Source organism: Lasioglossum baleicum, chromosome 14, assembly GCF_051020765.1.
Source record: "Lasioglossum baleicum chromosome 14, iyLasBale1, whole genome shotgun sequence".
In the NCBI taxonomy this organism is placed as follows: domain Eukaryota; kingdom Metazoa; phylum Arthropoda; class Insecta; order Hymenoptera; family Halictidae; genus Lasioglossum; species Lasioglossum baleicum.
Genome location: NC_134942.1, coordinates 12,525,530 through 12,539,226, shown reverse-complemented (window position 1 = coordinate 12,539,226; position 13,697 = coordinate 12,525,530). Strand labels below are relative to the sequence as shown.

Here is a 13,697-nt window from a genome sequence, read left to right as displayed (position 1 = left end):
GATGAAAACATTAATACAATGCAGTCGCTTCCCCGTCGAACGCGTGAAAATTACTGAAAATCGTGTAAATGGTGCTTACGCTATTTGTTATTATGCGCAAATTATTTAAATATTTTAACTCTGCGCTCACGCAGCAGAAATGTGGTCGGGGTTTTTCGATTGGCCACAATACGATTGTACACTTTACCCGATTATTGTTTTAACTTTTTCGTCTGAATTTCGCGTGGAAACGGAAACGCTGAAATTTCATATAAATGCAGACAATTTTTCAAAATTATTGTTTCTGCTCAATTACTGGAAACATTCTTTACACTGAATAAAAGAATAAACTTTTAGTACGGTCATCTAGCTTTTCTGGCCAAACATGTACTTCCTGTTTCATTTTATTCACTTTTATTCAGAATTTTAACATTATTTAATATTCATTTACATAATCTCAAATCTTAAGTTACATAATGATTTTTTGCATTTATGACAAAAATGAGAATGATCAGAAAAATGTAAAAATATCATTATATTATTTCTAACTCATTAAATGTATTAAGAAAGAAAATAAATTTCTATTTCACTCCAGTTTGTTGCAATTCGGGTAGAACAATTTTATTTTTCATGGAGATCCATTGTCTAATAATAATTGTATTTTACATACATGCATGTAGACTAGAAAAATGTTTTAAATTCATTTGTTTTTTATTTTAATAATAGTAGTACGCGTGGTGAGCTAAGAAACAGTACTTTTATTGTTTAACCTACACAAAAGGCGACAGGTTACACATTTTTCATTCAATTAACAAATGTATTAGATACAATTCCTTAGCATACCTCGTTATGTTTATTCCAGATTAAACGATACCTATATGCATATAAAAAATGTAATTAGTATTTTTAATGTCAGATAAACTGGAGGACATATATCCCATCAACCGTTAATGAAGCAATTTTGCGAAGTGGCCTTGCCCGCGGACGATAAAAACTATGTATATTTTTAAACAATCGGAATTGAACATATTCAAGTAACATGATAACAGTATAATAAAAACATAGAAAGTTTTCTACGTTCTCATTGGAATTAATGTTACGAAAACTTCTTTTGGAAAAAGTTCAATGATCCATGTTTTAAATAAAACCTGTTGAAAAGTAAGTTCAATAACTGTCGATCTCTGATGTTATCATCATCGATCGAGTGAAATCCTTGTACTATTTTCCTGTTACGCTAGCGGCGGTAAACACCGTCTCATCGATTTATTTAGCGAGGTTTCGAAGTGTGGGTTCAAAGGGAGTCGCGGGTCGACAGACGCGAGTAAGTTTCACGACCAGCCGAGAAGTTATTTGTATTGTCTTCGCGAGCAAGCGCAACAAGTTGACAGACACCGTCGTGGATGTAGAAAAAGTTTACGATGTAATGTCGAGTTACGTAACTCGGTCGGGTGCGTTGATGCAAATACGAAATGTGTCGTTTTGTTTCGCTGTTTCGAGTACGTAATTCACCGCCACTAAACAAATCGACGTTGCCAAGAAAAAACAATCAGACGATCGAATTGTATCTCATCAGGTTTCGAACAAGAATGTTTTTTAACAAGATCACGTTGAATATCAACGGCGAAAGGTCAATTTTGTTTTTATTGATCAAAACCATCGATAAAAATTCAATCGTTCGCCTAAAAAATTGCGGTAAAGTTATTTTTATTCTACCGTACTGATTTTATTCATATTATATTTTCATTCTTCGTTCAGATGGAGTGTGATGCCGTTGGATATTATTTCTTTGCGCGTGAAATATATAAATTTTAAGAAAAAACTTTACCATCATTTTGCTTGTTTTTGCATTTATCATTCTTGTGATGAGTAGAATAAGATGCAATCCAGAAAAACTGTTGACCTCCCGCCCTTGAAATTAATTTTGCTGTAGCTTTCTTACATCAATTTCCTGTGACATAATTTCTGTACACTCTGTACAGTTAATCAAAAAATTATTATACCTTTAAATGGTATGGGTCTCTCATGACTCCAATAATATACAATATATCCTAACTTTTGCTATTGTATTGTACAATAATAGCAAATAACAAACTTCAACTTCTTTCGAATATTTGGACTAATTATTCTCAAATTAAATTCTTAAACGTGTCCGAGAAAATTACTAGCATTATTAACCCTTAGCACTCGAATGGTGACTCTGAGGCGCCACTAAAGATTGCTGTGCCATTATTGAAAATATTGTTTACATTATTATCGAATCACTTACTAACTTGTAGCAATCGCATATCCCTGAAATTGAAAAAAGAAGAAATTGAAGAAATGTTTAATTTTCGAGTGAAAGTAACTCCGAGTGCAAAGGGTTAATAATCTCTGGATACTATCGATATTTATCGATAGTCGCAGCTGTATTCGGATTCACTGTAGACTAGTACACGGTGTTTTCTCTTCTGTATTAACGGGGATTTCTGTTTAATGGTTACAGACTCGCGGAACGGCTCTTCGGAGATGGTAGACATGCCCGCCGGAACTGTTCCCAATTTGGGCGCCGTGGCCAGCGAGGACATGGCATCCTTGTGGGCGTCCTACGCAATGGGACTAAAGAAGACACCGCCGCCAGGATCGTCCGCGACGCCCTCGCGATCGGATCGCGATCGAGAGTCCAGTCCACCGGGGGGCGAAGGGACGGGGAGCGCTCACGACGAGACCAGCAGCAGCGGCAATAAAGAGGACGAGGACGACGACGACGAAGACGCCGACGAGAGGCTGGACCCCAGACATCATGACCCGGAGCGTCTGAAGGCTTTCAACGTGAGTCCCCGTTTGAGTGTATTGCGACCGCGGCCGATTTCTTCTCGGGACGAAGGAGAACCGCAAGGGCGGAGGACGCCCAATATTTTAACACTCTCCGCTCCTTTCTACCTCGACTGCTCAAAATCACTTTTGCAAACTTTTTAATTCAAAATAACACTTAACCAGCATCCTTTCCTCTGCTCACCTTTCTGTTCTTCCTTATATTTTTTAATAAATCACTGTGATTTATTTCGATTTATTTACTGAACAATAGAATCAGAAATTGACTCTTTCGAGGAGGTTAATACAGTTGAAATATTCGCTATTTTCATTAATAAATACGTCGAGACATTTTTTGTTATTATCGATTTAAAATCTGTAGACAGCGGATGCATTTATAAAGAAATTGATTTTAAAAATTGGAGAATATTGTAAGGTTGTTTTTAAATTTAAAAAATCATTGAGGGATGAAATGAATTTTTATTTTATTCCTGCTTCCCACAATTAATGTAGAACATTTTTATTTTGCTTGAAGATCCGCAGTCTAAAAATGTGTGCTTGTTAAATGGTGTTACACTAGTTTAACAAAAATGGTAATTACTAGACTGCAGATTTTTACGCAAAATAGAAATTGCACGCATTTATTGTAAGGCACAGGATCCACGTAGATATTTATTTCTTTTTTAAATTATTTTAATCACTTGAAAATATAATAATACAATGTGGGATTCTTTAAATGCTTTTACTATTTTGCACTCGATCTACTCATTTTTCTTCTCTCCCTACTACTGAGTCCTCTCCATCAAACTGCTTTGAATTGTAGGAGGGGGTTGGGAGATTAGGAGAGTATATCGTATCCTCGCAGTCACGCGAGACAAAGGACGGTAGGGGTAATGTGAATTAGTTGATAGTGGGGGAACTGGTACACTGGTAGTGGGAGTAGTGAAGTGATAGAGGGGAAGAAGTGCTCCTGATCTATACAGACCCAGTTGAGGGGAGGGGGCACGAATTAGGAATCGTGCGGAGTAGTGTCGTAGAAGGGGAACGTAGAGTGGGGACACAAGTCTTAATCTGAGTCTACATAATAATTGTATAGAGATGCGTGAGGTAAATAAGTCGTGGTTCCTTCGCCATAGGCAGCTAAATCATTTCGGTAGGTGCAACGTTAATTGTTATTGTGACACTTACCAATCACCTATAATAGAAGGACGATCTTTCCACTTGAATAGACACGTTAATTACGTGAAATCTGTCCTATTAAGCTAATAGAAGTCAGTCGAAAAGAATTTATATGGTACTGAATCAACATATAGACTATTTATGAATTATTAATTGTGTGAAGTGAGTCGAAAAGAATTTCTTCACCTGTAATTACACTGCAGATTTTAATGCAGGTTGACTGCTCCGGACAAAAATTTATAAAAATGTTAGATAAGAACGAGTACATTTCCAGTAGCAGGTGTTTTTCACTACATTCCTAAAAATATACATGTCCTAGCAAGTTTGATTGGAATCTCTACTTCTGCATGCCATGTAATGCTGCACATGCACAAATATCCGCAGTATATTAATTATTTACCTCTTAGCCTTTGAAGGACGTACAGAATTTTTCGTATGAATAAATAATCATTCTGCTGGATGCTATGGTGGTTCTACCAGGGCGTTTGAAAAGTGCTTATCTTCATGAATATGGGAGTAGTGAAGTAATCATTAAAAATCACGAAATCTGATCACTTTGAAAAGAAAATTTTCATTTATGCTAAACATTTGACTGACGTTTTAGCTTATAAACATTGTGGTTTGCATATACGTAATTTTATTTTAGATAAAGGGACGTCTACTGTAGATATCCACCTAGTTTGAAGTAGGCGATTGATTTACGAGGTGGTTTCACGTACAGTTGTGAAATAGATTTCAAGGTCTGCTGCACGGCCAACTGTTTTTTGTTTACCGTAGTATGGAACTGTTTTTAAAGCTTAAAGCCGTAGGAACAGGTGACATAATTATTGAAGCAGTCAGAGTTGGAAGACGTAACGCTTCCTACAACGACTCGAATGAATCGTTATTATTAAAGAAATCATATCTCTCAGTAGAAAAATGTTTCGTGAAGAATAGTGAAGTAGTATGACTCAACGTTTAAAACGAACGAAGAATCAAATGGTATCTCTGACGTTATCTAAACAGTTAAGAACGAACATTTCTGTAAACATTGCAAAATCAACGTAAAAACTAACAAAGTGTACCGGAACCAAAATTAAAATATTAGCCCTTGAAGATTGTCCCTCGATACTGAAATTTTTGATAATATTCTTGCATTCATTTGCAACTAAATATTCTCATTTCTTTGATCTTGCAATTTTCTAGCAAGGTGGAACTACTTTTCCAGCAATTTCCTAAACTTTCTTAAACATTTCCATTTAAACTTCACTTTTGGATTTTGTCAATGTCTTTAATCTCACGGTTTATAGAAGTTACATTAAACTGAAAACTGTGGCAAATCGACTGCAAAAATTTCATGCATTAATTACGCGAGACTTCAATAAAAATATGTCTCCTGTCTCTATAATTTTAATTAGATGAAAATAACATTCTTCGCTAATTCTTCTGATGACTATATTGTGTGTTGAGCCTACTGATTTTTGTCATTACATTCGCAGTCTAGTCATAAGCGTTGTAGCCCATGTTAGAGACAATTAGAGAAGAGTTGTCACCCTGTCAGATATTTTTCGGCGTAAAACGAAAGAAGCGGGGTCGCGCCATCTTGTATTCCATCGGATTTTTGCGAAGACCCACGGCGCTAAACCGGTTAATCTATTCCGCAGGCTGTTATCCGAACGGTAAATCTATAAGAAGAGAGCACCAGCTAAACCGCGTCAGCACCGCGTGGCATGTTCGTTCGGCATTAAATACCGTTTACTAGCAATTACTTCCATTTAATTATCTGATGTTAAACGTCTCCGGGGGAGCGTGCAACACCTGAAATCGAATCCGGCGTCGGTAGCGGCCGCGGCGCACGGTCTTACCCATTTCCTTCCAGGCGAGCCGCATTAAACCGGAAACGGCGAGTTTATTGCGGCCGCCATTACCGGGCGGGAACCGCGTAAAAAGAAGTACGAACTTGTTCGCGCGTTCGCAACAGGAAGGAAACTGCCTAAAGAGGAAAAAGCTTCAGCATCGCCCTGATCCAATGAAACTTTAGCCGGCTGGCATCGGACTTTTCCCGAAAAAGCCTCAATTATCATAAAATTTTATGAAAGCGGCGTCGCGGAGCGGCACGCCGGGTTTCTCCTCGCAGTCCTCATCATCCTCTTCTGCCCCATCTCGATCCCTCCTCATCTCCGTTCATTTTCCAAGCGCGCGAACCTGAAATTCAACCGGGGAGTCCGCAGATGGCCGTGAGCCGGCTACCGAGAGAGCCAGGCTCTCCTTTATTAATTACAATTAGTTTAATAGAAGCCCCGTGCGTTCTCCCACCACCGCGAAATTCTTAATTCCTCCCGGCAGCGAAGTGTACGGGCTCGTTTAATTCATTCCGCGGCGGTCGGCCCGCGTCCTCTTTCAGATGTTCGTCAGGCTGTTTGTCGACGAGAACCTGGACCGCATCGTGCCCATCTCGAAGCAGCCCAAGGAGAAGATACAGGCGATCATCGACAGCTGCACCAGACAGTTCCCCGAGTTCGCGGAGAGGGCCAGGAAGAGGATCAGAACGTACCTGAAGAGCTGTCGGAGGAACAAACGAGGCAGGGAGGGCGCGCCCTGGGATGCGGTAAGCACGGCGGATCCTCTTTCCCAGCAATTTGTCTGCACATATTATATGTGGGCTCTGTACACAGTAGTGCACGCTTAAGTGTCCGCTCCTATCCCCTCCAAGTTCAACAAAATGGGACCTCAAACCCCGTCGAATTCATAGAAGCCACCCCTACCACTTAAGTGACCGCATTCGGTCCCGAGTGAGGACGCTTAATTGTGCACTACTGTGCGTAGTATATGTACAGAAATGTCTCGATATAAATTTGCACGAACCATCCCCACCACTTAGTACCTCGAGCTCAGTGGAGCCTTATCTTAGTGGACAAGGAAAGAGAATAACACTACTTCGAAGATAGGAGACTTCAAACAGGTGCCGCGAGCCTAAAAGCTAACCTAAAAGCAAGCTTAAATGCAATGTAAAATTACAAATTCAGTTATTTTTGTCTTACCTTGCCAAACGAAGTACAGTAATGTCTCTATCGACGCAAAACGGCTGCACACGCAGGACGCAAAAATATATCCCCTCCACTGTAGTAATCTGATCTCGGCTCGGGTATATCGGTGTCAACCACTACTAATGCGACGCGGAGAGTCGCAGTCGTCGGCACAGTTCAAAGGCCCGTGTGCCCTCACAATGTAACACCAATATTTAATCTTTTTTATTATTACTTATTTTTTTATGAAACTTTCATCAATATATTCGTGGTATTTTTCTGATTAAAAAAAGGCCAAACACTATAATTGACGATGGACGTTTCGGGCGCAAGGAAGACAGCGTGTCGGAAAGAAAGAGACGCGGGGAGTCGCAGTCGCTTTACATGCGCTGTTCTTCTTACGTTCGGCTCGGCCTTTCAAGCTCAAAAAAATAGCTAATCCCCCCGAGGCTTTTGCGTCGATAGAAACATTACTGTACCAATAGGTTGCTCAGATTTTTCTAATTAAAAGGAGTCTAAACACGACCTAAATTGGACCAGTTGAATACATTCAATGTATATAACAAAGTTAAGAACATACGTACGATTGTTATGCATGAAGGCTATGAAAGTAGACCGATTTAGGTCAAGTTTGGACTCATTTTAATCGGAAGAATCCCAACAAACCATTGAATACAACACACTTGTTCTTTAGTACCGTGTTTAGGCTCGTTTTAATCAGAAAAAGGCCACAAATATCTTGGTGAAAGTTTCATTAAGCAAATATTATAGACAACAAGGTTTTATTAAGAACACTTACGCGTGAAAATTTATCTTTTCTTAAAAGTGTTATCCAGCAAATTTTGTAATAATTAAAATACTAATGCTTAGAGAATGAACCATAATTAATGTAAAAATTTGGAAATCGTTTGAACATTTGGAAAAGCCTAATAGAATGTAGTGTCATATACTTTATTTAGACTTTGACAGAGTTGTGATGTGAGGATCAAAGTTTTTTATTCCATTCATGTAATTCACTAGAAGTCTATCTTTGTATAAATGTCTACGAAGAACTCTTGGAGGTACTGTCGCCACGTTGTTGGCAAAAGTTCCTCCGGTTTTCTGTGAACTGTGAAAGGTCATGCGCGAAAGCTCAAGAATTCCTGAGGTCTGAGTCAAGTTCGAGATTTTGGTATGCCGACGATCACGTGACGCAAGCATTTCTTTTTAGGCGAGGCCCACTCCGGCACACTTGACCTCCGTGCAGGCTGAGCAAATTTTGGCAACGGCCTGCGAAAACGAGAGCGACAACGCGAAACGTATGAGAATTGGTATGGAACCTGTGTCACAGCCTATGCCAACTCTACCGGCCGCAACGGTGAGTAAGATCACTATGAAAATCTATTAATCGTACTTCGCCCACGTGGATCATATATCGTGTTTTTCATATCATTTTCTTCTAAAATAGTATTTGCCTCTAAAATAAATTCTTCGAAGTTATCTGCTGCTAAAATTCTTGGAAATATGTTAGAAGAAGATTACGGTTGTGTCAGCTAGTCAAAATTGAGGCGTGAGAATGTATCAATTTTTTGATAATGTTATACGAATTTTTTCTCTTTAAGATATTTTATTGAGAGTTCAATTTTTCGAAACTGCTTCTAAAATTCTTTGAAATACGTAAGAAAAAGATGCAAGTTGTGTCAGCTAGTCAAAATTGAGGCGTGAGAATGTATCAATTTTTTGATAATTTTATACGAATTTTTTCTCTTTAAGATATTTTATTGAGAGTTCAATTTTTCGAATCTGCTTCTAAAATTCTTTGAAATACATAAGAAAAAGATGATAGTTGTATCAGCTAGTCAAAATTGAGGCGTGAGAATGTACGAATTTCTTGATAACGTTATGTGAAATTTTTCTTCTTCAAGATATTTTTAAACATATTTTATTGGGAGTTCAAGCTCTCTTTAAGATATTCTATTTCTTATCTACATTGAATTTTGCTTAACATTACAACGGTTCCGTATAAATGATGCATGTAAAGTGAGAATGTTTATTATAATTAATTACATCCGTTCGGAATGACTGATTAGGAAGCACTGACTTACGAATGCTTTTTAAAAATAACACATGGTCCATACGTTCGGATTCAGACACATTGCACCATCCAGTTGCCTATGATCATAAATCAACTCCTGTAACTCCTGTACTAGTGATAAATCCAAATTTTGCAGATGTTGAACTAAGGTAACTTCCATAATTGATAACATAATTACGTACAGAAAGACTCCATTTTTCTTCATTATTACAGTCCATTTTTCCACGAATTTAGAAAACATTGCGAAAAAGAATGTCATTCGCTATGTTCGTGTGAAATAAACATTCTAGACTCGTTCGATGTAATATTATTTTATGCATTTTTAGTGTGACAGCTTTCACGAAGATAAATGATTTGTTACGAATTTTTCTAAAATATGCCACAATGGATACTGCAGTTGCCACCGTTTTAATAACAAAATTTCTATTATCAGTGATCACTAGACTGCGGATCTCTATGCAAAATAAAAAATGTTTGCAATGATTGCAAGACACAGGTGCCGAATAAAAATTTCTTTCTTCTTTTAATTATCTCATTAACGTGAAACTTATATACTGGTGGGCTTAAATCTTTTTCATAGGTTCACTGTTTTAAATTGTACGTTCCCATTTTTGTCATAAATGTATAAAATCCGCAGTCTAGTGATCACTGTATATTATTTATGAATTAAAGTTTGAGATGCTAACCTTCAGTACAAATTTCAGTGCAAGGCTGTTTGAAGGTCTTGTCACAGTGCATATTTGAATGTATTTTTTCATGAGTTACGCGATGTAACCCCTGCGAGATGCTGACCAATTCATAACATTCAAATTACATACAAACAATTGTTTACTTCGTCAAAATTAAAGATGTTCTGGGTGTCACACTTCGATATTCGGGTCTCCGAACAATATAAATTTTCCCGACCCGATTTCGACTTCGGATACCCCCGTATCACGAATTTTCGAATCCGGATTTCCGGATACCCGCGCACCCCTAATCAAAAGCCGAACCGAGGCTAGGGTACCCGTCCACCTTCAGTTTCCGGACCGCGAAAAACCGGGAATTTTTGGGAAAACGGGGCAAGTTGGTCAGGGCCGCTGAAATGGAGGAGCCACGGATCGCTAGATCGACTGGCGATCGACCTCGTGACGCAACGCTGATAAAGTTCTCCATAAAAGCGGCGGCGCGGCGTCCCCGGTCATAAAATTATCGCTTGTAGAAATCCGAGCGGCTCTTCGGGTTCTCCTGCGCAACGCTCCAACGCCGCGATACGTGAAACGAAGCTAGGATTGATATAGGTATGTCCGAGAGACTAGTGATAACCCGGGGGTCGCGCACCTCTCCCACTCTGATGCAATGCGCGCACACATTGACCACGTTCCACGCGTACTGCGGAACGACGACGGAAAAATTGAAATACTCGCTGCCAGGAGACGTCAACAAGCCTCGAACCGACTCGGTCTGGTGCCATTATACTTTGGACCTGTTTGAAATTTCAATTAACCTCAACGTTCAATTAAATCGCCGCCCCCACAAAAATTACTTGCTACCCAAAACACTTCGGATTAGCTTCTCTCGATTTCCAAGTTTCTTTTCGTGGGTACTTAATGAAACTCGTTCATTCGTCATGAAGACGCTCCCGGAGATTAGACTAAATTTTAGCTACTTTTCTTTGAAGAATATATTCAATGGCTGTGGCCATTGGATTCTCACAATTTTTATAACAACACGTGCTTGAATAAAGGAATTTATTCAATCATTTCTAATGGAAGTATCTTTATAATTTCAATAATTAAAAAATGAAAAATGTGAAATTAGAGTTAAATACATTTTCCTCTGAAAGCTAGATAGCACATCAAAGTCTAAAATACTAGAAAAAAGGATGCTCCGATATTTTGTCATATGAATAATTAAATTGTTGGCAACATGACGACATTCGTTCTGAAAGGGTTGGTTAAATGATTCTGCACGTATTTAGTATTCTTGATTCTTTGAACTTTATGTCTAAATATTATTCTTTCGTAGAATCATAGAAGCTGTTCTTCTTATATTCACTGGGATATGCGCCACTAACAAAATAAACTAAGATTCTTTAGAAACAGAAGCTGCACACACACGTGCGTATCCTTCCTCGAAAATGATGAATGGCTGTTTTTACAGCGCTGTCACGTTGGAATTGATTTGCTGTAAGTGTTTCCTTGGATATCGAGGCTGTAAATCAAACGTTCAAAGAGTCCACATAATTAGCAGAATTGATAATCTCATTTGTAAAAAGTGTTACTTCGTCCAAACGACTCAATTAGTATTCGATCATTCTTTATGTTCTTACAGAACTTGAACCCCTTGCGGTTCAGAGAGGTCCCTCTCGTTTATGCCAGAACTTGCTATAATATTAATTTAATCTGTTGATTGAAAGCTGCTTTTTGAGGATCATTTATTCAATTTTACTTCTAGATAAAATTTATTTCAATGTCAATCAGTAGAATTCTATTCTTTTTATACGAGTGCGTGTGGAAAAATAAACATATTGACCACAGCCAAAAATTTGTTTAAAAAACCAAGTAATTTCACTCTATTTAACCCTTGTGTCAATACGGGTACTGATATAATTTTTATATCAATGTATTTTTAATATTTGATAGATATGAAATTATTAAATGTCGTAGAAAATGTTTGGTATTGCCGTAACAATTAAACTCACGACAGCAGAGATTCAAGCCTGCAAAGATTCGCTAAAACTCCAAAGTTTAACAGCCCCGATATTATTAAGCGCGATAGAAAATAGTTGGTATAGCCACAAGAGCTGAGAGAAAAATGGTCCCTAATCAGAGGCCTCCATCTGGCTGAAACGCATTCTCCTCTGCGAGCGTAACGAGAATCCACGGTTCCAGCGGCTCAACAATAAAAATTAGCCGCGCACCTGACAGCGAAGAGCCGCAACATTTTCCAATCAACGAAATACCGCGAATATCAGGGTAATCAGGCGATAGGGGAGTGGAGCTCGCGGTACGGGGTCTGTAGCTCGGTGTGTTGCAGGCAAACATGCGAGCAGAAGTTGCATAGGAGAGAGAGCACGGTTGAAACTCCGCCGGTACATCCTCGGATATCCTCTCCGGTTCGTTCATCCTGATCGTGGAAAAGCATAGAGAGGAGAGACTCGAGTTTTCCAAGTGTTGGGAGCGGATGGCGTAGACATCAGAAACGGCTGGGTCCAGGTCTGCACGGCGTGTCGTTGGCGCACCTAATCCTCCCTCTGACCTCTTGAATAGTGCACATCCACCCGGTCTCCCTCTCTCTGCTCCGTACCCCGCCCCCATTTTCCCGGTTGAGCTGCAAGAAGCTAGAAACTTGGTTTCTCGTTTCGACTTATCTACGTTGAAAATCCCTAGCGAGGAGGAGCGAGAGATACAGATGCGGGGAGCACTGGGAGAGACAGAGAGGGAAGCAAGCCGAGACCGATAACCTCTCCGACGACCTAAACCTAACCCATTAAGGAGGAGACCGGGGTTCGTGCACGGACGCGGCCGGCTATCTGCCGTAGCCACCTATATAATTGACGTCAACGCACACTGCTCGCCTTTCATAAAAACACCTCCCTACATCCGTTCTCCTCTCTCTTGACGATTTCATTCCTCCGTGCCACGCTCCCTCTCCTCTCCCATCATTCCTCTTCTTCCTCGCCTCTGTGCTCGGGTCTTTCTTTCTCGATTTCGTTCCTCCCCTTTCTTTCGCCGGCTCTCCTTTCCACGAATTAATTTCATCGGCTTACTCATGGCCGAACGTCTCTGCCCGACACATCTAGCCGCCTCTCGCGTTGCTTTCTCGCCGGTACCGCCGTTTCTTGCCAGCGTTTTTACACGAAAATCGCGCGAGACAGGTGAGAGACTAGCCTACTCGCCGGGGATGATCACGCCGCGACCTAGCCTCGCTAGCTAGCTTAGCTACCGTCTCCGCTCTTGGTTAGGGGATCGCTGATACGCGCGGATCGTGACACGTGCTGTTTTGGTGATTCCGCTCTCTTCGGCTGCTCAAGATAAACCGGCTCAATGAAGCGACTGGTGCCACGGCGATCCTCCTCAGTGATCAGTTCCGCGTTTCCGTGAACGGTCCTCCTCGACGTGTTCTCGACGTGTTCCGCGTTCGATCGATGAGAACCAGGTGCTAACCGGCTGGACCAATCGCTGAGGATTATGACACTGTGACGAAACTGGACTCGGGGGCAAACATGAGGAAAAAGAACCTAAGGGTGGTCCACAAGCAAGTGTACGATAGCGTGCAGATCCAGCAGGTACTGCCACCTCGTTCTCTCTCACCGCCACGTGTTTTACTCTTTCGTTCTTTCTTTTTTTGCCGGGATGAGTTCGCTGGGGTTTTTTTCGGTTAATTGACGCGAGTTGTAAACTGCGTCGGAGCGATTCGACGTCGCCAGAAGTGGAAATTAGGTCAGAATTCGAAAAAATTGTTGTGAGCGTGAGATAATTGTTTCGCGCGTGCTACCGGTGGAGGGGGCGCCCGAGATACAGCCAATCGAGAGGCAGCGAAATGTTGCGATTATGGTCCATTTAACCGGAGAACCAAAAGTCGTGCCCTGACTCAGACCTGAATAGATTTCGCTGTGATCGATTGGCGATTGTTCAATGTGTCGCTTGGAAAATGATCGCTTCTATTTCAACTGGCTTTAGAGACGA

The 13,697-nt window shown here is 40.3% G+C and overlaps 1 protein-coding gene across 3 annotated transcripts in view; it reads left to right on the top strand.

Annotated features, from left to right (window-relative positions):
- LOC143215608 (nucleolar protein 4-like) overlaps positions 1-13,697 on the top strand; it is a 153,304-nt gene that overhangs the window by 126,226 nt on the left and 13,381 nt on the right. For all 3 annotated transcript variants that reach the window (XM_076437886.1, XM_076437885.1, XM_076437884.1), the window contains 3 exons: positions 2,462-2,787; positions 6,332-6,535; positions 8,164-8,310. In XM_076437886.1, coding sequence (XP_076294001.1) covers positions 2,462-2,787; positions 6,332-6,535; positions 8,164-8,310 — 677 coding nt within the window. The remainder of the gene's footprint in view (positions 1-2,461; positions 2,788-6,331; positions 6,536-8,163; positions 8,311-13,697) is intronic.